Source organism: Limanda limanda, chromosome 8 (assembly GCF_963576545.1).
Source record: "Limanda limanda chromosome 8, fLimLim1.1, whole genome shotgun sequence".
Classification (NCBI taxonomy): Eukaryota; Metazoa; Chordata; class Actinopteri; order Pleuronectiformes; family Pleuronectidae; genus Limanda; species Limanda limanda.
Genome location: NC_083643.1, coordinates 27,056,327 through 27,079,897, shown reverse-complemented (window position 1 = coordinate 27,079,897; position 23,571 = coordinate 27,056,327). Strand labels below are relative to the sequence as shown.

At 38.3% G+C, this 23,571-nt stretch overlaps 1 protein-coding gene across 1 annotated transcript in view; it reads right to left on the bottom strand.

Moving 5' to 3' along the window:
• Positions 1 to 2,532: 2,532 nt before the first annotated feature.
• The window catches only part of si:dkey-106n21.1 (solute carrier family 23 member 2), a 39,708-nt gene continuing 18,669 nt past the window's right edge, over positions 2,533 to 23,571 (bottom strand). Inside the window, exons 6-12 of the mRNA XM_061076880.1 lie at positions 21,916 to 22,033; positions 18,288 to 18,444; positions 15,528 to 15,781; positions 12,702 to 12,866; positions 9,923 to 10,031; positions 2,773 to 2,868; positions 2,533 to 2,702 (exon numbers count right to left, since the gene is read on the bottom strand). Of these exons, the coding sequence (XP_060932863.1) occupies positions 2,533 to 2,702; positions 2,773 to 2,868; positions 9,923 to 10,031; positions 12,702 to 12,866; positions 15,528 to 15,781; positions 18,288 to 18,444; positions 21,916 to 22,033 (1,069 nt within the window). The remainder of the gene's footprint in view (positions 2,703 to 2,772; positions 2,869 to 9,922; positions 10,032 to 12,701; positions 12,867 to 15,527; positions 15,782 to 18,287; positions 18,445 to 21,915; positions 22,034 to 23,571) is intronic.

Here is a 23,571-nt window from a genome sequence, read left to right as displayed (position 1 = left end):
GGTTAGTTTGTGTCTAAATATATATACTTCCTGGTGTGGGGCGGCAGCTAAATGACAGTGAATGTGGGTGCTTAAACTTTTGGTAACCACATTTCCTTAGAAATAAATTATCACAATAAAGAATCCTAGCCTAAATAAAGAAACTAAAAGTAATGAAAAACATTCTATTAATTCAGTAAATCACCATTCCATTGGGGCAACTAAGGGAACAAATAGTCCTTTCAGGTGAGGGATTATCATCCTAGATCATCATCATTGTTTTCTCCACATGTGAATCCAATGGCTGCAGACCACAGGACAGACTCTTCTGTGCTTTTGGGATCATTTCTGTCCTAAAGAGCTAAGTGATTATGTGCTGGTTATCAGTTTAAACCGTAAAGGACAGACTGTACTTACCATTAACTCCTGTCTAACAACTGCAGATCATATGCTACATCTCTTGAGTTTATCTTTTGTTTTACTACAGGGGTTACTACATGCATATTTCAAATGTCATGCTGACCCACATTATTAATCATGTTTGGTAAAGGGGAACAACTAAAAATAAATTAAAACAAATAAATCTAAAACACATTTTAAACAACTTTTTCTTTTAGACTGGTTGGTGGTTGTCATTCACAAATTAACGCAAAATTATATACATTATATATTGATGAAATATAATTACAAAAGGCGATGATGCTATTATATATATAAAAAAATTATTTCCAATGTTCAAATGAGTAGGAATTAATGACGTTAGTCTTTATTAGGTCCAGAATTAATTTAACAACAAAGCTTTATTGTCACAGTTTAGAATCGATTCAAAGTTATAGTACAAAAACTAAAAATAACACATATTCTGTAATGTAAAATCATCATATTTAAAAATCACAAATGTATTTCTTTTACAGTGACAACGGACAAAATGTAAAGTATAAAGCAATAATGTTGATGAAAACAACTCTTTTCAAAGACATTACAGAATATCATTTTATTCAAATGAAAAAACTTTTCATTAATTATATGTTTCTCTTAGACGCTGTTGTTGTTGAGGTAGTAATCATCCTATTGAAAATGTATGCATTCTTAACACCTGAACAGCGGCTTTAGCGCTTCGGGACACATACAAATATTCAGTCAGGCTTCGTGTGAGGCTTTAAAGGCAACATATGCTAATATTCAGGTTCATAAGTTTACTTTGGGTTATTATTTTAAAATGCTGAAATGTTCAGAAAATACATTACTTTTCCTCTTAGGCTACTAGTTCCTTTTTTCAACCTCTGTCTGTCACTCGTGGTTTTAGCTCCTGTCTCTTTCAGGCCCCCCTCCTGATAGAGCCTGGTCTGCAATGATTGGTCAGCTAGCCTGCTCTGTTGTGATTGGTCAGTTGATTACCGCGTATTTGGACAATGCTGCTTTTCCTGGCTTCACCTACTAGATGTGCATTAAGCAAATGTGTGGCATCCTTCTGTCACGTATAAATAATTATCACGTGACATCACTATTATGTAAGTTTCAACGAACCTACTGATGAGATGTTTCAGGTCCTCAGGAGCAGTGTTTCTGTGGAGCTCTCTTTACTGTGGACTTTTGACTTTTTAATTTTGCAGACCTTTTATACACACAAAAACCCACAACACAATAGAGAAAAGAAAAAATGAAATGTTTTTTTGGACATTGCATTTTTCAATGTAAAGCTTACTTTCCTCTGATCGCAAGAGATGTTTATAAAAATATGTATAAATGTATGTTTATATATCTTAAATTCAATGAGGAAAAAATGTATTTTTATATTATATTATAGTATTATATATTGTTGCTGTCTTTTACATATGTAAGGAGGACTATCTCCTTAATATATTATATCTAATTATTCCTCCTCACTGTATCAAGCTGTTTAACTCTAACTAATATAAGTTTTGAGCTGGTTAATTTTGTGGAAATTCCAACTGTTAGTAGACACAGCAACTCAACTATTTTCTATAAATTCTGTTGAATCATTGTCTGACTTTATACAAGGACAAAATGCTTGAAGTGCTAAAGATGATATGTGGTTTGGGTAAGATGGTATTCATTTAACAGAAAAGTGGATTTTTATTCCTTCCCTCACACTGTAGTAAAGACGGTAAGGCATCAGCACAGTATGAACAATTACAGCTTGGTGCACGGCTACATAAAGACTTAAAGGCAAACAGTAACCACTTATTTTACTTTAATGGTTTTAAACAAAGTTTTAGGATATACACTTTGTTTTATCCAATCCACAAACCTGTTTTAAAGTGTGGGAGGAAACTGGAGCAGACAAAGTTCACAGTGGCTCAGTGGTCAGCACATTTATAACTCCACTCTGACAATTTAACATCACCATGAATAATGTGAAGCATTTAAACAACCTATGAGCCAACAATATTTATGTGAGTTTAGAAGCCTGTTTTCAATGCAAATTCCCAGTTTCACTTGTTCTATCTCTCAATCCTAAGGGAACTACTGTTTGGCTTTACCGGCCCAAAGGCCACCCTGTAAGGTAGCACTTCAGTACTTGGATGTCCCCTATTGGTTGGTCTTATAAGAAGGGAGGAAGGGCAGGTACTGAAAACATCGAAAGCGTTTCAAAATACCGTTGCAGAAAGGGATATCATAGCAAGATTGGTCACACATTTTTTTGCCCTCCTGGTGCACCTTCTCCTGCCAGCTCTTGATGCCCCGCTCTTTTTCGGTACCTGAAGATGAAAGTTGGTTGTCAGTGACGATTTGACTTGTTTAACAATTTATTATGACTAACACACAAACCTGGAATGGTGTTATCCAAGATGAACCCAAGGAATCCTCCGATGAACATGTGGGTAGTGAAGAGCACAACAATCACTTGGTCCAGTTCTTTTATTCCTTCAAATCAAAGAAAGAGAATGAACTTCATTTGAAACCTGACATTTACCTTGTGAAATAACAAAGTGACAACTATAAATCTCTGAAGGGAGATTCTCTTTGCTCTTGCCTCCTCCACATGAAGGTCAGAGATCAGGTTTTAGTTCAGCCTAGTAAAACAGAAAGAAATACAGGCCCTCTTAAAATCAAAACCAACAGCAACTGGGGCTTGACAGTAAATCTTGTAGGACAGGATTACAGCCAATCCACACACGGTCCGGCTCCGATCTGTCTGTTGGATGGATCACATACTTGCTTTTTGGATTTCTTGACCAGATGACCCCTATTCCTGTTTTCATCTCTGAGCCATATATCTGAAATGTAAACTCCCCCCACATGTCCAAAATTGAAATTGTCATGAAGACAAGGCTTTTTTATGTAAGCTAAATGATAAAAATGTATTCACTATTTCTTGGAAATAGTAGCACTTCATGGGCAAAGGATCATACTTTGACCTTAGATTTCATTCATTTAACAAAAATAAACATTTTGTAAATTTCCACTTAATAGTAGTTTACTATGCCTCTTGAGTTCCAACTGCCCTCTGAAAACAATATTTGTAGATAATAACACTGGACAGCTCTGTAAAAAATGTTTAATGAAAATATTTTTGTTTTACATCCAATACTGTCCTTTTTTTTTGTAAATAATTTGTGTATGGCTATAGCAGTATCCTTAAAAAGTTGTCCACCGATTTAGCAATACACCGATATACTGTCGTCAAAGTCACAACAAAAGGAAAAATTCCACTGCCATCTTCTTTTACAACCCATGCATCCTTCGACCACCAACAGTTCAGGTTGGAGATCCAAATGTCATGCTTGCAGTGGCTAATGTAGTCTTGAGCTCCTAGCCTAAAGCAAAGACTAGGCGCAAGTTCTTCACTTCTTTTAAACTGCTCCAGATCCTCTCTGTGTTTTCAAACTCAAACAAATGATGAAGAACTGGCTGTCCTACAAAATGTAAACACACACCCTTTTAACTAAATGCAAAGTATTTTAAAACTCCATTTATTTAAACACAAAAAGGCTTTAATAGACTAAAATAATAAAATGTACTAATGCATTGACCAAATGCATTAAAAAACCATGAAATTGACACCCTCTCATCCTCATCATTTATTGTAATAAATAATATCTTCAACTATACCAGTTGAGATAGTTTACTTAGTTTGCAAAAGAGTATATAAGAATGTTCATATTGAAATGTAACAGTTTTGACTTTTGTTTAATAGTTTATTAGTCTATAATTGATTGGTCACTCCCAACAATTTCTAGTGCCATGAAATGGTTGTTGATTTAGCTCAAGAGCTGCACTACAATTCATTTCTCCCTCAACCCCTGAACAAACTCCACGGTGGAGTTTGTTCAATGCCTCTCATCCTGTCAGATCTTGTAACCTTGTCCTCCAAATTTGATGTCAAACCCTTTTTTTAAACTTGTGCCACCATCAGAGCCTCAAGGGACCTAGCATTCAGTGCCTCAGTTATTGCACCCCAAAATGTCTGCACACATATTAGTGCATCAGGCCCAGTGTCTGATGGAAAGCTATACTACATTATAAAGTATACCTCTGATGATACGAGAGTTTATGAAAATATTTTTATATTTATATATATATATATATAGTTCTGCTTAAATTTGCCAACCCTCAAACCCCCCAAGAGCTGGACTACAATGACATCAATGCCCACACTCCTTCCCTGACAGAGCACACATTTGGGAAGCTCAAGAGTCGTTGGATGTGCTTGGACACGGCTAGTTCCTTACACCTGGGGAGGTGCAGAATAATCATGCTGTGTCCTAAACAACCTATGGCTCATGGCATCCCATTACCACCTGGAGCAGAACCACAACCAGACCGGCACGAAGACACACAGACAAATATGGGTCGTCCTGGCAGGGTTGTTGTGTTGGCTCGCTACAGCGTAATGCAGCCTCTTTAATGATGTTAAGTTAAAATGACTTGTTTCAAAATCTAATCTTGGAAGTTGACTGTGTGACATAGCGCAGGCAACTGGTAGTGAGAGGTCTTATGCGCGTCATCCTACGCTCCTGCATCATCATTGTTTAGCCCAATTAATTAAATGTTGAAAGCAACAATGCCGTTTTCATTTCAATACAATTTTGTTCTGATTGAATTGCACTCGCTATTTACAAAAACACAAGAAATTGCAAATTTCATCTTAACAATTATGAAATAAATTACCTCTGTGTGACGATTCTTGGTGGACATCGTCACTTTCTCCCTCAACCCCTCAAGGTTACAGATATTGTAACCTTGTCCTCCAACTTTGATGTCAAACCCTTTTTTCTAAACTTGTGCCACCGTCAGAGCCTCAAGGGACCCAGCATTCAGTGCCTCAGTTATTGCATCCCAAAATGTCTGCACACATATTAGTGTCTGATGGAAAGCTATGCTACATTATAAAGTATACCTCTGATGATAAAATAAAAGACCTTAGTGTCTTGTGCCATTTGGTCATGGCAGAAATGCTTGAAGCACTTATTTTTTCAGCTGTCGCTTTCTGTCTCAAGCTCTCTCTCTTACAAACACATTGCCCATGTCATAGTCAACTGGCCATTGGTAGCACCACGAGAAATCCTGCCGAGTTAGTCAAATCTTCCATACTTTTTGACTGTCCTCAGCATGAAGCAACACCTGCCCTCTCTGAGAACCTGTCATTCAGATGCACATGAGAGTGTACTGCCTGCAGAGTCACTGGGCAATCACAATAATTAATATTAATCATCATATTGGTCTTCATTGTGCTGTTGCAGGCAGTAATAACATAAAAGTGAACAATCTTTTTTCTTATCTGAATTTATCCTTTAACTTAAACCAAGTGTGCTTAAACATAATCTGTCTGTCATGCATATATTCGTATATATGCATGTTATCTTTTACAGCTTGTTCAGCTTCTTGATAGGTTATCGTAGGTTATCTTTTCTTTTCTTAAAGTTATTTACTGGGACCTTTTCTGTTTATGGCACATACCACATTGGCCATGGTCAGTGTGGTATGTGCCATAAACATTTGCCTCTTAGGTTAACCATATTTATGACACACTATTTCTGAGAGAAGTGAAATGACACTAATAAATAGGGGTACCATACCCTGAGAAGACTTGACAAGTAGTTTCAACTGCCCTCCCTCATAGGTCAAATGGCAGATCAGTCAGTGTTAAGCAGTTCTGATAATGGAGAGCATTAAGCTGAGGCCCTCACGGGGAGTCCAAATATTTGGCCTTCTAAAGGTTGTTTGGTGGCTGAGGGGCAGTCTCAGTAATCACTGGACAACTGTGGCACTCCAGTTTCCTCAGTCAGGCCTTTCATGTGGCATGTGTTGCCACTAGCACATGGGTGAATACAGAGCTCCATTGAATATGTGAATGCCTGCATGTCCTGTTTTCATAATGCCCCTTAGGTAATAAACTGCTTAATGAAGTTGTATTGAATTGAATCAAGAATCGCAAACAGTACTGACGTAGTTTGCCTCTGAACACACTCTTGTTCAAGGAACCCATCCCATATCACACGCGCACACACACACACACACACACAAACATTTCCAGCCTAGAGAGGTATAAGTCAAAAGTTCAAGGCACCTGCTGAGTTGATTTTAAGTCTCACAATCTGTACATCTAAAGATGTCTGGGTGAGCAGCAGTTTGTTTACAAGCAGTACTGACAGGCTCCGTCTTGTGAGCAGCTATGCGCTCAGTGTTGAGGCTGGGGAAAGACTCAGGAGCAAGAGTATTTTATCTCAGCCAGTATTTTATCTCAGCCAGGCAGATTACAGCCAGTGACATGGGGGCTAGCCAAGAGGATTGGGAGGTAAGCAGCCTTGACCTGAGAAACCAGACAAGCCTTTATGCTCAGTCTTGAACTCTGGATTAGCACTTTCCTGGGAGACACTCGCATCACATGACTCATGGGATCAAGGTCTTATGTTTGCAGGGACGAGCTGTTTAATCTTGAGAATTGCTCTTTTGATTGCACTTCATAGCCGGTGGCCACAGCGATGCTGCTAGGCCCGATCAATGCATCATCAAAAGCAAGGAATCATCAGCTGATGGCCTGTGATTGATCTCTGACTGTTTCTAAGTTCTCTGATCAATCAGATTTGTGTTTGCAGAAGCTTCAAATGGTCTAATTTCATTTAGTAGAATACTATTTGATGGTTAAACTATATTGAGTTCTACCTGTTACGCATATGTTTTTGTTTGCGTATTAACTTGATTTAAAATGGGTGATTTCCAGTATTTGACTTTTTTTGGTTTTGTTATTTTCCCTCTAGCTTCCTTCTTCCTACCTGACTAGCCAGTAGTGAGTGAAAAATGCTTTTTACCTCAACCGCTGCCATTTGAGTTCACTGGAGCACACACTTAACCCGGATTGAAACCTAGATTAAACTTTAGTGGTAATGTGTGAATTTTAACCTCTGTGAACTCTGTGCACGCTTATTTTCTTTTGAACGTGAAACTTTTTCAAGAGCTGACACAATACAAATCGGATTCACAAATAATCACAAGAACTTGTGTGACTCAGCAAATAGATTAATTAAATAACAGCTTTTATGCCAATAGAGCGGCAATCATCAGTAAAAAAAGAATGATACAAACATTCATGAAAGTCAGTCAGTAACATCTGTAATCTGTAATATACCAAAGTTAAAGGGAATATAAAAGAATAAACTGTGTGCCCGGCTTTCATGATAATATAAGTGTGCACGACTTCAATGATAATTTATGTATTTAACGATAATCACAAATGTGGCGACGCCGGCGAGCTAGTTCTGACAGGCAACTCGAGCTGTGCTGCGCCAATCATTTTACATAAATCACGTGACATACCTCACTCTCCACAACCATCATAGTACACACCCACCTTATCAGGTGGTCTATTTAACCAGAGAGACATTTCCAATCAACCCCTCTTGCTTGCACTGCTGCTGCAGTATTGCCACCTGTTGCTTCAGCCCCTCCACCAGCCCAGCATCCACCTGTAGGCTTCAACAGGGGGGGGGGGTTACAAGTATTTGCTCATCACTCCCATCATTCCTGTGTAATCATATGGGGGAGAGATTAAGTTGGAGCCTAGACGCCAAACACTAAATCTGTTGTAATGCTGCAATAAATGTTGGAACGTGAGTTGTCTGACTGAACTAGTTTTGGACTATATTTCCCCAGGCAGCTAATGTCACTGTTTGAGACTCCCTCACAATTACACCCTCCTAAAGACTGACAGCACCTGCATGTTTGAACTCTAAATATATAACAACCACACCCTAATACCACAAGTAAAAAGCAAAATTCTAAAAGGACTGCATCATTATAGAAAATCACATTCACCCATTTTCCATCATACATCTCTGTCACCCATTGACACTGTGATAGTACAGGCATCAGGGGCAATTTGGTTTTCTGAGTTTGGGGGTTTTGCCCCAAGGACACTTCGAGGTGGGAATGAGCTGGAGAAGCCTCAGATTAAACCACAGAGAAGTCAAAGTCCCGCTCTTCCTCCTGAGCCACAGTCGCTCCCAAGTCATGAGTGGCTGTGACAGACTCAAGAGTGCGAAAGCCGAGCAGCTCTTTACACCGCACAGAACTCAGGGGGCCAAGTGTCTGCCAAATGAGCGTTAAACGACTGACCTCTCTATCCCAAAACTAACTACTTGGGGGTAAAACAAACACACAAAAAACATTATCAGGGCTCAGGCTCAGGTAAGACAATTAAAAAGGCTCTCCCTTCAACTTTAAAATCTAGGCTAAAGACTAAAGGTAACCAAGTGTTTGCCATATGGGCCTGTGGATTTCGGTATACATTGACCTCAGGAGCTTAGGCTGGCAGAACCGCTGCTATCTTTTCTAGTGTAATCTGTAAGTGGAGCAGTTGCAGCACACAGCCTCCCTCTCGCTGTCATTCCTGCGATAGGGATTAACCTAGATATATACCATTTTTGGCATTGTTTTTTGGCATCTATCTTTGTTTTATCATAACAAAAATGAGAAGGCCAGACTTAAGATGAAAAACATACACATATGAATGTTTGTTTACAGATTGTGAATGTGATATTATTTAGTCAGCTTTAGATTCATCTGACTCTTGGTATTGACACGTGTGGCCCTGGTACGGGTACAGATGAAAAGGTAATTGAGGTACAGTAACTGGGATGTGCTGATCTGAGTGAGAAAATGTGATAAATCTGCTGCTTTTAGTAAGAGTTGATGCCTATCGATGCTGGGAAATAAGTATTTTGACAAGTTAACCCACGTCAACACTGTGTGTGGGCCAACAGTGTATATTAAAAACAAGTGTGGGTGTTTTGGTGCACTTCGTTTCTTAGTAATGTGTGTTGCCCTCAGTCATTTGTCTTTCTAGTGGTTCTGGTGACGTTATATAAAAAAATAAAAACTATTGTATGAATTCCTGGCCATATGGTTGAAACAGCAAGGTGCTCTTTTAGTGAGTCCATCTACCATCTCAACAAACCTCAGTGTTACTTCCGCATTGTCGGACAGTTTGTGACCATTTTAAGAACATGCCAGACTTCATGTTGTCACAAGATCATTGCTTTCCTGTCTGCTGTCGCTGGGAAGTCAATCTGCGCATCTTTCTGTCAAAATAAACAAATCTGTGTATGGTGGAGGTGAAAGTAATTATGTGTGGAGTTGTTGCCTGTTCTAACATGGGCTGGTTACTTGGTCTGTGGTGTAGCTGGTTGCAGCTGTCTTTCAAAACTGTAAAAGTGACCGCAGTTATTCAGCCTCAGCAAGTAGCAAGCTGCGGCAGGACTCAGTCAGTGAGGTTAGGGTAAGGTGCCAGGGAATGCATTATGTCAATGAGTGTCCTCACAGCTATAGAGAGACAAGTGTGTGTGTGTGTGTGTGTGTGTGTGTGTGTGTGTGTGTGTGTGTGTGTGTGTGTGTGTGTGTGTGTGTGTGTGTGTGTGTGTGTGTGTGTGTGTGTGTGTGTGTGTGTGTGTGTGTGTGTGTGTGTGGGGGGGGAAATAACCTGTGTCAATGATGCCAGGATTGGAGTGAAACCAGGTGGGTAAAACAAGTCCACTGAAGGTAGAGAAGCCGAGGATGAGGAGGTTACGGGATGAATTCAGGTCCACATACTGGGGAGAGAGAGAGAGAGAGAGAGAGAGAGAGAGAGAGAGAGAGAGGAGAGAGGAGAGAGGAGAGAGGAGAGAGGAGAGAGAGAGAGAGAGAGAGAGAGAGAGAGAGAGAGAGAGCTGACTATGTGATACAAATTTATTTCAATTGGTTAACTGACTCTCAGATGGAAACCATTATTTTGTTGGTCTGTGTCAGCTGGCTACCAAATTTGACTAAAATGTGATTAGAAATAATAATCTTGAATTTCAAAAAAAAGCCTGCATTTTATTATGTTGCAGGATTCGCATGTATTCAGTCATGACAGGTCAGCACAGGCCAGAATGTGAGGAAATTAATGTGCTGTTCTGTTCATTCAGCTGGAGAAGATATTTCCAGGCTCATTACACAGAATGACCATAATCCTGCAAAATGAAGGAGGGGGGTTGACATAGCTGTCGATCTGTAGAGAGATAACAAGTATCACTTCTCACTTCTTTTGGGGGGAAATTTTAACTTTCTGCTTACGTATTTTACTAATATGCTTTACTGTAATAAAGTTCTGAAAAAGCCCAATTTCCCCAAGAAAGTAAAAATAACCCTCTCTCAGGCAAAATGAAGTATTTGGGTGTAACTTTGGCCTTGAGTCAGCTTTACCAATACGATTATATTTCAACTGACTTTCTTTTCTGACCAATACTCCCTCTAACTTCCTGCTACTTGGAATTGGAGGAACTGCTCAGTATAAAAACATTTTAGACATTCCAAAACAGCTACATGTTTACATTCTAAAGCCCAATTACCTAATAAAAGAGTTATTAAGTGGCAATATTTTATGTCTTCATCAAATAATCTTTTCTGATTTGTGCTTTGATGACCTTCGTGTCTGTCAAGGAAAACGTTTGGAGGCTTGATGCTTTGACATGAATATAGGAAAAGATTATATACTGGCATGCTTACTCTCTGTATGATAAAATATGATTTTTTTAATGTCGTTTTGTGAACAGGAAATTATATCTAATCTTCTAAAGAGAATAATTTAAAAGAAATAGGTTGTGGTTGGTTTTAATTAGCAATAGCTCTTAATACCTGCCCCAACACATCCTGCATTAATCAAATTGAAACATGCCGTACCAGGAAAGAGGGTTACAGTTGACCCAAGCTCATCTTGTTGCTTGGACTGATTCCCATCCACACTCACACTGAAAGTATATCACCACCCACAGATGTATCACGGACAGAGACTCTTAAGGGGAAGTAACTGGCCTGCTTAAAAGACATGCAGTTAGAGTAATGGTATGGTATTTAAAATCTGACATGCAGCTTTTAATTGTGTAGAGTCCACTGCTGAGTACTCTTGATACTTTAGTTTGTCATTTTGCTTTGTTCTTTTAATGACTTTACCAAATCAATTGAGATGCGCTCCCCAATAAAGTATATTTTCATTAACTGATCCTTATAGGAATTATCAGTTTTATCTTGTATGTTAGGTCACAGGTTCAGTGCCAGTGTAATCTCTATAAAATGATTCTACTTGTGAATATGTAGAAGCTGTTAGGGAGGGACATGGTTTTGGAGCTGGAAGCCTTCTGGTTACTGTCTCTAGTTTGACCAATGATGTTTGTGATGGAAATATGGAAATACAAAAGGCTGGAACACCAAATTTGTCTCTCTAATGTGTATTTTACGAGGGGTTTTTCTGCAGAAAGGATCAACAGAGAGAGTCACAGGGATCTCAGAGTGAAGATGCAGAACAGTCAAATGCAAGGATCTTAAATAGGAGGACTAAGGCTGTTTGTCTGACCCAGTTCAGACTGGTTCTTTGGGCGCAGTTTAAGAGGGGTATCAAAACACAGAAAACTGATTTACATATGTTTCCTTTGGAGATACAGTATGTGTGGAGAGCAAAAAAGACCAAACACAATGACATGGCTATCGACTTTTGAATATATCTGCATTTATATGCAGATAGCTGTAAATAGAGATAGCTGTGAAAAATGTTCAATTTTTTTCATAAAAGAAACTAGTAGGACTGTAAACAGTGTGTAGTGAAACGAAGACAGAGTCTTGGCTCCGGATATCATGTCTACACCGAAACCCCCAATTTATTGGTCATTGGCCTGAGAGGCTAATTCTTTATGAGACGATAGCCAATCAGCTCCATGGTGGCAGTCCAGCACTCCCAGACCCAGATTTGTCCTTTAATTCTCACATTTCTAGGACATCCTTGTTTCACTTAAGTAAAATCTCAAAAATCAGACATGTCCTGTCTCAAAAGGATGCAGAAAAATGTGTCCCTGCCATTGTTAGATCCAGGCTTGATTATTGTAATTCCTTATTATCAGGCTCTAGCAGGGAGTCGTTAAAGACTCTGCAGCTTGTCTAAAATGCTGCAGCACCTGTCCTGACAGGAACCGGGAAAAGAGAGCACATTTCTCCTGTGTTAAATTCTCCTCCTCAGCCCTATGAGACAAATTGTGATATGTGAATATTGGCTATACGAATACAATTTGATTGATTGACCTTTTCAGCTAATTATGTTTTGTGTCACAGGGTCTTGATTTTACGTGGAACGGGTGTCTTATTACTCTATAGAGCAGGTGCTTTAGAAGTGTCTGCCAAATTAAATATGATACTGTGAAAAAAACTGGATATAATGTATTGAATATGTATAATAATTGAGATGCATTTACCTGAAGGTTGGATATCCCAACAGCTGCAATCATTCCAAACATTACGAGGAACATGCCTCCAATGACCGGGTCTGGGATGGTGATAAAAACTGCTCCAAACTTCCCAAAGATTCCCAGTATGATCATGAGAATACCAGTCGTCTGGAGAACCAGTCTGCTGCCAACCTGGCATAAAAAGAGCACAGGGACAAGATTGTTTAATTTAATCATTGTTGCAATATCTGTTTTATTTATTTTTCATCAGGTTGAGGCATGGGCAAAAAGCCCTGAATGGCACGCTATCATGTTTGTGATCCTTTTGATTTAGACAATCGGCTACAAAGAAGACGTCCTCGCAAAAATAATTGCATAAAGGAGTCCATAAACCTTTCACCACTTACTTTGGCTTTTACCTGAGGTGGGATCTGTTTTTACTCAAAGACAGGCTGTCGTTTTAAATGGGCTTGTGTATATCAAACTGACACATCAATTAAATTAATACAAAGTATGTCTGTCAACAGTATTAGTGTTTGCCAGGAGAATACAAGACATTTTATCCATATTCACTTTTATGTGACGCATATGGTCACTGGTGTACTTTCATCCAAATGTCGGTTTTGCCACCAATACTGTTAGGAGAATTGTTTTTATTTTTCAGTTTTGCCAGCATGGGTTTTGGAAAGAGTCAATAATTGATCAAGATACAGTAGAATTCTCATATGTGGACTGGAGGTGGTTTGTTGACTGGAGGTGGTTTTCACTTTAGCCTCCATTCTTCTGATAATTTACAGAGGCCAAGAACAAATGGTAATAATAGGCCAATCAGGACCATCTTCCAGTTTGGATAGCTGCTCTGACCAGGTGGTTCAAATTCTTGCAGTTTAAAGTATTATCTAAACTGTCAAATGCAATTTTAATGTGTGTTTACTATTTGACAGTTTCAACAAGGTGTAATTTGTTAACACAGGTCTTTGGTGAATGTGGTAAACTTTACTGTAAAGGAAGAGGAAGATAAAAGGCAGAGGAATACGATGCACTTTTAGACCCCACTTTCATCAAATTTAATTTAACTTGTAATTTTGGGCATGACAATGTGCCAAGTTAAGTCGAATATTTTGATGCAGGGGCCAGCGGCAACTTTTGATCTTCATCTGGGCAATGGCAGCTGTCGAACTAAACTGTCAATTGAAAGGCATTGTTGGCAGAGCACGTGTGGATGTAAAAAGCCTGTGTTAAGAGCTATCACCATAACATCAGACATGTTCAGACCTTGGCAAATAATTACTGTAGGTCTAAAATATTACCCTATATTGTGTGTTGAACTTAGTCTAAAGCAATTCAAGATGGGCTAAAATCAATACACATGGCAAACAGTAATTTAGCTAATTATTGTCTTTTAGGGACATGTAGACGGTTACTAACATCACTCAACAGAAGGATCTCAACTTAGGTGCAACATATTCAGAAAAGCCAAAAATTCTTTATGTCAACAGTTTGCAGAGGAATAAAGTGTCCACCCCACCTCATTTCCTTGATGTTGTGTAATAAAGTTTCAGTAAAAAACATAAATCCTGATAGGTATAGTAACATAGACCTGATATTTAATGATGTTAAGTCCAGTCTGCCTATGTGGCTAGCGTACAGGTTTGCTGAAGTAGATGTGTGGTCTAGGTACACTTTCACACTTTCACTTATTGCTGTTTAACACTTGCCAAATACTAGTTTTCATTAGTAGATATCAAAAATGCGATGTTGATTGAAATCCTCATATTACTTGAATGTTTAGAGAGCATAACAGTCACACGTTTGTAAGGAGTCAGCATTATTCCTTCTGGATCTCCGCCTAGCAGTGGGGACTATCAGGGCTATTTCTTGGGCTTTGGTTAGTTACAATTATTTTATCAATTATAGTAATTTTCTATTGCAACACATCACATTGTGCATATAATTTGCTCTTCTTGGCAGTCATGACATGTGACAACTGCTATATAGGTGTTTACTATGATCTGACAGTCAAACTCTCAAGGGGGCCCTATATGACTCAGTTGCTGGATGTTCCCCAAACCGGCTCTAGGCTCTTGAAAGGCTAATGTCACTAAAGTTCACTTGACTTTTCATTTAAAAGCACAACCATTAAAAACAAAAGTGGGAATTCTTTCAAGGGGAAGTGCCAAGGGGCAGTTACCCATTAGAGTACTCTAAACTTTTAGTGCTTCACTGACTGAGGCATGATCAGACAAGTGTTCGTCAACAGACTATAAAGCAGTCCTGCCATTGAAAGAATGAAAAGCATATGCTGACAACACAAATGTGCTTCTGTGAACATCAAGACAACTGCAGATTGAAAACAAAGTTGGGCATTCCAGGAAAAATCCTGGTGTGCTAGTGGAGTGTCAAAAAGAGATATGCCTCCAATGCTTACTGCCAGAATGTTTCCAAATCAATCTGCTGGAAAAAACAGTCAATGATTAAAACAGTATTTAAAAAAAAAAGAATTGCTGTGAGCACTGTTCATGAAGACAAACCCATGCAGAATAAACGTTATCCTACTATGTACATTATGGTTTAATCTTTCTGTTTTCATCAAACCCATGCACTGGAACCTGTTTTCCATAATACTGATCTGATAAAACCACTGAAAGCAAGCTGCTATCTGGTCCAATTAAATGTTAATGTTGATTTGATATAGACATAGCCAACTGTTTGTAAATTGTGTCTACAAACTTAAAAGGGTGACATCAACACCACCATTCCACAGAATTCTCCTTGTTTCCAAGAGGACAAAAATATCAATTGTTCAGCTTTAAAGAGTCCTTAAATACGAGATGAGATTAACATGAGTACTACCTTGGTAATGCCTAGTGCAGCGATGTTCTGGCTATAGGAGGTGGTGCCGTTTCCAGTTCCCCACAGTGCAGCCATGATGCAGCCGATGCCCTCTACAGCAATACCTCGGTTAATGGCGTGAGTAGGTGGTGGAGGGGCACCGGACAAGCGAGCGCAAGCATAATAGTCACCGATTGATTCCATGGTAGATGCCAAGACGCCTGCCATCATACCCAACACTGAAGACACACTTACTGTTGGCATACCCCATTGACCTATGGGTACAGAATTGGAAAACTTTACTTTACATACATCCACAGATCTACAAACACAAACAGACAGATTTCTGATGAGGTGTATATATGTTGTTAATTACTCAACAGTTAAATGTGTGACATAGGTTACTGTTTTATCTAACACAGACCCTCAACAAGTCTGAATACTTTTCCTAGTATTACTTTTTCTGGCAAACCAATAACTCTGCACAAACATGTTTGATTAAATTGTGTTTGATTCCTTATGTCTCTGAGATTCACATATGAGAAATAAATGCTTTAGTATCTGCAGTTTTATTTTATTTACTTATTTTGTTTTATTTTATTCATATTATTTAAATTGTATGGGGCTGTTGGCCATTGGTAGAGGTATGAGCTGTAGAGAAAGCAGTTGTAGGTTGAAATAGAATCAACAATCAAAATGACACATACTGCAGAATCGGAATTCATAAGTTAAATTGATTTGTATCAGACTTGTTACATCGTATCTTTTTTGACTTACAAACATTTCTGTCTTTACAAAGTGCAAACACTTTCCAAGTACTTGAATACCCATCCCAAACCATAACAAATGATGATGTTGCTGAGTGACATTTAAAGCCCCATAGGCAGTTGCAAAAGCAGCACTCATCCTCACCCATTGCTGTTCCTTTCATCAAAACACAAAGTCGTTGTCCTTACCTGCCAAAGATATTCTAATTCCAAATGTAGTTTGATAATATCCCCAGGCACTTTACTGTGAATATTATGTCATCTGTATACCTAATCTGGTCCTATGTAGTAATATTTGTGGTTTTGTCTCGATAATATATTTGTTGAAGGTTGCATCATTTATAAATATATTGTGTAATGTAGACATGATGATGTTTTTGCCTTGGTTTTAATCTTTTGTATGCATGTCACTGCACAAACTATTCCCCCTTAAGCTGTAAAAACAGTACTAGTGTGTACTTGAAAGCAGGCATCCACTGGTGCAGGTGGCAAACGTTGAACGTAATAGTATTCTGAAAGCATATTGATGCCAGCGGGTTCATGATGCAGATATTCTTGAGCCTGATAATAACCTTTCAAAGACATGCACAAACATGTCGGGCCACACAGAATGCATCAAGTCACACATGAAAATAATGACACGTGTCCATATCATTCAAATCCATAAATCCCTCCTCAAATGTCAGCAATGCATTGCAAATCTACAGAGTAGCAATTAGATTTCTTTGTGAGGTTGTGGCCTAGGATGGGGATTTTTCAGCTTATTCCGAGATGGCGGTTGATTATCCTTCAAAATCCCATATGAGTTTATTTAATATCTCCTGTCAGTGTCAATGTCTGCATGATCACTGTCAAGTCAGTTGAAGATTTAAGCCTTTGACATAACTTTTTTCCTTCATTGTATCAGTGAAGGAAAAAAAATACGTCATGTTATAAATTATTGTTGGCGCCTTTGTTGTATATATCCATTTTTACGAGCTGAATAATACCAAGCCGTGCCAAAAACATTGCGTGCTGATATTTCCTAACTTGTTAAAAACTGTGTTGGGGCTGCTCACATATACAAGTTTTCTTTAATTGCTACAGTTGTTGCTGTAATCATGATAGACTCAAATGTGGATTAAAGGGTCAGAGTGAATGTGCCATGTGCAAACAGTAAGTCCCAAGCTGTGCAAATAATCAATAAGCTACCAAACTGCATGGCTTTACCATTCACATTTCAGTTTGTCAAGCAGACCCTAAAATGGATTTTCTCAGCTCCACATATCCATATATCGCGTGATGAGATGAAAACACTGAAGGGCTAAAATAATAATTATGATATTACAGCAGCACATGTTCTTTCAACAGCTTGTTGTTGTTAAGTCATGGACATCAACATTGACACATATAAGATATACTTTAAGCAGTTGACACAAATTACGATCATTTTCATTTGTGGCAACAGATTTAATGACATGTTGGCAGATCATAAAAGAGCGGTTGTGCAATCATCAGCTTGACAGCTAGAAAGTCCTCTGTTTGTATATTTGTTGGACGCGTGTCAAAGGGGAAATTAAGGAGCGTCTGGAAGACTGAGAGGAGAGTAAACTGTAGGGCGCACTTCACTCGTCAGTTTCAAATAACCTAACACAATACATTGGCATTTGTTATATTCAAGCAAAATAAAATAAATATTAAGTGCAACTACTTCAGGACCTTAAGTAGCACTAATGTACTGTACACACACACAGGACTTCAGAGAACATTGAGTTGACTTATTCTAACCTTACTACTTTCCTAAAATGAACCCTTACCATGACCTTAACCAAACCTTACAATATATCTATGTAATGATTTACTTTACTCTGACTTTCTTTTTGCCCTGGACCACACCCTCACGCAGGTGAATAACAATATTAGGAAATAAGTAATGGTAGTAGTAGGTATGAAATGATATGATATGATATTATATGATATGATATGACATGATATGATATGATTTGGTATAAATATGATGTGATGATTTACGTACCAGGGTAAGGTACATGGAACCATGGGGAGTTTGCCACAGCGTCCAGGCTGATGTCGGTCCTGGCTGAATAGCCATACTCATTAGACTTTGAAGGCAGGACGTCAAAGATGGTCAGTAAGAAGCAGATCAGCCAGCTGCCACACATCCCAAACAAAGCCTATAATTTATGAGAGACAGAGAACATCGTATTTCAAGTGGAGTTCATCAATCATACACACAATCATTATTATAAATGTCTTTCTTGAGCAACTCTGGTGCCACGTCTGGTGAGGAACAGACTAAAGACCTTTAAGCTACTGAGTAGAATATTGAACTCAAGTCCCATACAAACCATACAGTTGACATTATCTGCCAGTTATCTGGATCATATCAAAAAGCAATGACAATCAAATCTATCCTAAAAATGAAAATAAATAATTTTGGTATTAACGATAATGATAATGTTCTGGAGTACTTCCAGTTAAAGTTTTTTTGTTTTTTCTCCACAGTCGCCAAAATGATTGCTCATTGTTGGAACTTTTGGGTTTCTCTATAATATTGTGGTGCAATACAAATTAAATCGATTTTGATGAAGTAAAAAAAAAGCCATATTTACAATCCTATATACTGTACTTAATTTAAAATATTTAAAATTACACATTCAATGTAATAAGCGCATATGCACTGTGTACATGCATACATGCATTATTGCCCTTTCATGTCAAATTTCTGTGTATTATTAATTGTTGGCCAACCCTCCTATGCTGCTGTATTATCCCTGCTTCATTCAGTTAAACAGATACCAATGAATAGCTATAAAAACTCAGAGCAGTGAAGATTTTTTTTCTTGTGGATGGCCCTTGGGGTTTTGCTAGATTGCACAACATTTGAGTCACTCTGCTAAAATGTGTGGACCTGCCATTCATAAAGTATTTAGAGACAGAACCCTGAAGTCAAACATGACTCAGAGCCCGGTAGTTCACCTGAGGGGCCTCTGTCTTCAGTGGGATTGGTTCTGTTGTTCTTTTAAAGCTTTATGACTTGAGTCAGCATGTCTTTAATGTCAATGTTCTCTATCCTCACCGTCTTAACAGAGTCAACATCCAGGGAACTTCAAAACCACACGCCTTATTTATTTTGGCTGTTGTTGAAGAGGAAAATAATATTAACTGTGCTACTTATTGATGGGGAAAAAAGGTCAAGCTACAAAAATAATCTTCACTGAAAAACCTACTGAAAATTTGTCACAGTGTGAATATTGTTCACCCTTAATTTGTCTGTTTGGATTTGAACAAAATGTTTGGATGTGTCCTTAATCTAAATCCATCCTTAGTTTAAAACAGGTTAAAAAAACACTCCCTGTGTTGGTCCGTCACCACAGGAGATCTCTAAGAGGTGGTGACTGCAATCACAAGACCGTTGGAGGTGAGGGATTGGACACATTATCCCTCTAAACACTTAGACTGTAATTGTGTTTGCTCAAATCAAACCGAGACCATGAAATAACCCTGAAGAAAAAACCAAAATGATTAAATCCTGCTTTTCATACGTTTGTACTTGTTCATTATTTCATACATTTATATGCATTTCCCCCCTCCCCTAATGACTCTAAAGCTCTAGCAGGGCATCACAAATGAAAACTTGAGCTATGCAGAGCCATCTGGTTCCTCCCCAGGCTAATTAGAAACATGATTTAATTTGTCCTTGAAAGGGAAGAAATGTAAAGATAATGGTTATTTTTTAAGAGCTAATAAAACCTCAGGTTATCAATTAAATTTGTTTTGTTGTGTTTTTTTCTATTTTAATTAAACCAATACGTTTAAACAAAATTATTTATCTCTGCTTCCTAAAAGTACTGTACTTGGAAGCTCAGAGCACATATGATATAACCATCATGGCAACTTAATATATACAGTATATATATATGTTATATATAACTTCAAAGGGCTACCAGGACCAAATGTAATCTCAGCTTCCCAAGTGTCCTACGACCCTACAACACATGAACAATTTAAGTATGTTTTATACTTTAGTTCCACTAATGGACTCGCTCAAAGTATTCAAGGGGACCCATTTGATGGAATGGTTAAAATGACAATGCCTCCATAAAATATAGCACCACCCTTGCGACCAGTGAGCAAGTGAAATAATACAGAATGATAAATAATTCAGCTAAATGTATTGTTGGTTTGATATAAATCCAGTCATAATCTGGTCATATTTTACCCTACTAACTTTTACTGTCTTTTTTACACCAAAATGCTTCCGTGATGCACTACAGTGGACATGCTTTAAAGTATATAATACATTTTAAAGAGTCTTAATTGAAAGACTTAACAAATAGGAAATCACCCATAAAAAATAACTTTGGCAACACTTTTTTTCTTGTTTCCCAGGAAGCTCCACACACACACTGGCCTTTGAACCTTTTATGAAGTTAAATGAAGGATTTATTGAAGGCCGTCTGTAGTAGGCTGTCGTATTAAATTGCCTTAGTTTGAGCTAGGTGTTCTTAATAAACTGAACAACTAACAACTCAGAATATAGATCTTTAGCACAGCAGTCATTTTGACAAGAACTAGCAGTTTGACAAACGTGTTAGTCATCACCTTAATCTGTTCTGTATGGCAAGTAACACATGTGTGTAGCTACTGTTTCATGTCAAAATGACTGCTGTAAAGAAAGCTCTGTATACATTCACTACACAGACAAAAAAAAAGAATACTTAACTCACAGAATAGTTTTCTTTAGAACAAATTGTTTTGGTCCCCGCTGAGTCTGTGAATCAAGTGTGACTACACAGTGATTTTTTACTGTATATACATTCGGTTCTTTGGCTTAAGGCACAGACACAAGACCGAAAACCTTCACATCATACCAGACTCTGATTTAATTCTTCCACTCACCTTGTCTTTTTTCAAAATGTAATCTTTGATTTTGCCATTTCGATGTGGTGTCACTTCTAGACCAGTCTATTTGGAATGTTCTGTTCTCTTGGCTTGTGTTGATGCTCTGGACCTACTTCAGAATTATTCCTTCTCATTAGTAAATGGTAAATGGTTTTGTATTTATATAGCGCTTTTCTAGTCTTGATGACCACTCAAAGCGCTTTACAGTACAGTTTTACATTCACTGTATTGAGGAGGATTCATTAGTGAATCCTCCTCAAATTGTTCTACGATATACTGACACTTTTCTTAAAAAGATTTTATTGTTACTGTTTTTAATTAAAGAAAGCTGAATTTGCTTAATTACTGTTCATATGTGTTTATTCAATTTTAATCAATATTAAATGTATTACATGTCCAAACCCAGCATTGCACATTAATGGGGAATTCACTTGAGACATGCCAAATGTGAAGTCGATGAGATGAACCGGTTGCAAGATATGCGATCCACCTGCAGACCATTGGGAACTTCAGGTGAACATTATCGCTGCGGAAATCTAGTGTTGCGTAGGAGTGTCAGACTCTGGCTCGATACTGGATGATTTATGCACTGTGCTTTTCATCAAACTTTATAGTTTTGAAACAAAACAAGGGGGTTATAAACTGTTTTATGGGCCAAAAGAGCTGACACAAAAATGTTGTGTATTACTTTTTTTTCCTGGAATAGGAAACGATGTGTGTATGAGTTGTTGGCAACTCACAGAAAAGAGCTTGAACAGTGGATACTGGAAAACCTTCCACTTCTTATCCTTGTACGCGATCATTGGGACATCGACTTTGCTGAGATATTGGGAGAAAAGGAGGATCAGGCAGACGGTGCTGTGGGAAAACAGAAGACAAGAAAAAATTTGATATTTCTCCCAAGGCTTTGCCCCTCGCTCAGAGTTTATAGTCTAATTGTACTTAAGCATGACATACTTAGATTGATCACACGTTTAGGGGAAGTCAAAACAAAGGGAGACATATAATTTGCACAGCAAACATGCCCATTTGATACTTGTCATCATTGAAAGATTTATGGGCAGTTAACATTGTGAGGGTGTATTTTATACTGATTTTTCAGGTAATCCCAACGAAGATAGAGACCAAATAACCGCCTTGAAAAAAGCTTTAATCAGAGTGTTTTGTCTTTTTTGTGCAGCTGGTCTGAGCTCTTTAGAAAGGCACTGGTGTCATCACTGGAGCTTCTTTTTCAGGCAACCAATCAGACTTGCCATTTTGATAACCAATGGAGAAGTTTATCCTGGCCGTGTCTGTCCCAATAAACACAAAATAATCTCTTTTGTGAATGTTCCGGATGATTTTTACAGAAACAAAATCCATGTGCAGCGTTTTTACTTAAAGCACTGGGATGCAGCGCCCCCGTCCTGAGCACTCTTCCAGTGCTTTACTACCAAAGCAAACTCTACATGGACACTTGCCCTCACAGTTGCCTGTCAGTGGTTGGGATTCCATGCTGTGCATGAAACACACCCCTGTGTCGCTCAGCAGCATTGCGTCCCACTTAACGAGCAAATCGGATTTAAACATTTACAGCGTAGCTGAAACACCGTTCCAGATTACAGCTATGACCACACAGTCGGTCTAAACATCTGGTTGGATGTATAAAATGTTAAATTAGCCACAGGTATGAAAACATGACCCTGAAGAATCTCATTTGCCCTTGTATGAAAGACCAGGACACAGCCAGGGAGCAGGTAGTATAAATAGTATAGTATAAATTATGTATAAATTGTCAATGAGAGTGTAAAAAAACGATATCACACAAAATAATGTTTCGCTCTTCAAATTGATCATGTTTTAGAAAAAGTCTTCTTAATTTTGCACCACACTGCGTCTTATGATAGACTGGCACAGTTTCTAGTGTTTTTAGTGGATAAGTTGAATTACAACCATGGGATCTGTGTCTGTGCTCCTGTAAATTGCTGGATAACCTGCATGGAGACTGGTATGGGGGAGTAAGGCACTGGGGCTAAGAAGGATATGACAGATTAGCATCCATATACGGCACCAGGAGGTGAATCTGCTGAACCTTTTAAAACCCACAAGGATCACTCTATGTAATGGCTTTAGTCTGCATTATCTGCAGACGGTAGCGTGGAAATGATGACAGATTACATTGTGCTGGACAGGGGCAGAGGTAAATGAGAGGAAAGATAATGTCGAGAAGTGATTTACAGTGGCAGCAGCTGAGAAGATTGAATGAATTAAGATAGTGAACATAATTTCTTTCGTAAAGGAGCCAAGGGTCTGGAACGCAAGGAAGTAAATACTGGATTTATGTAAACTTTTGGCTGCAGACACATGATAATTAGATTCAATTTTGGTTTGGAAGGACGGCATAGGGTTATTTTTTC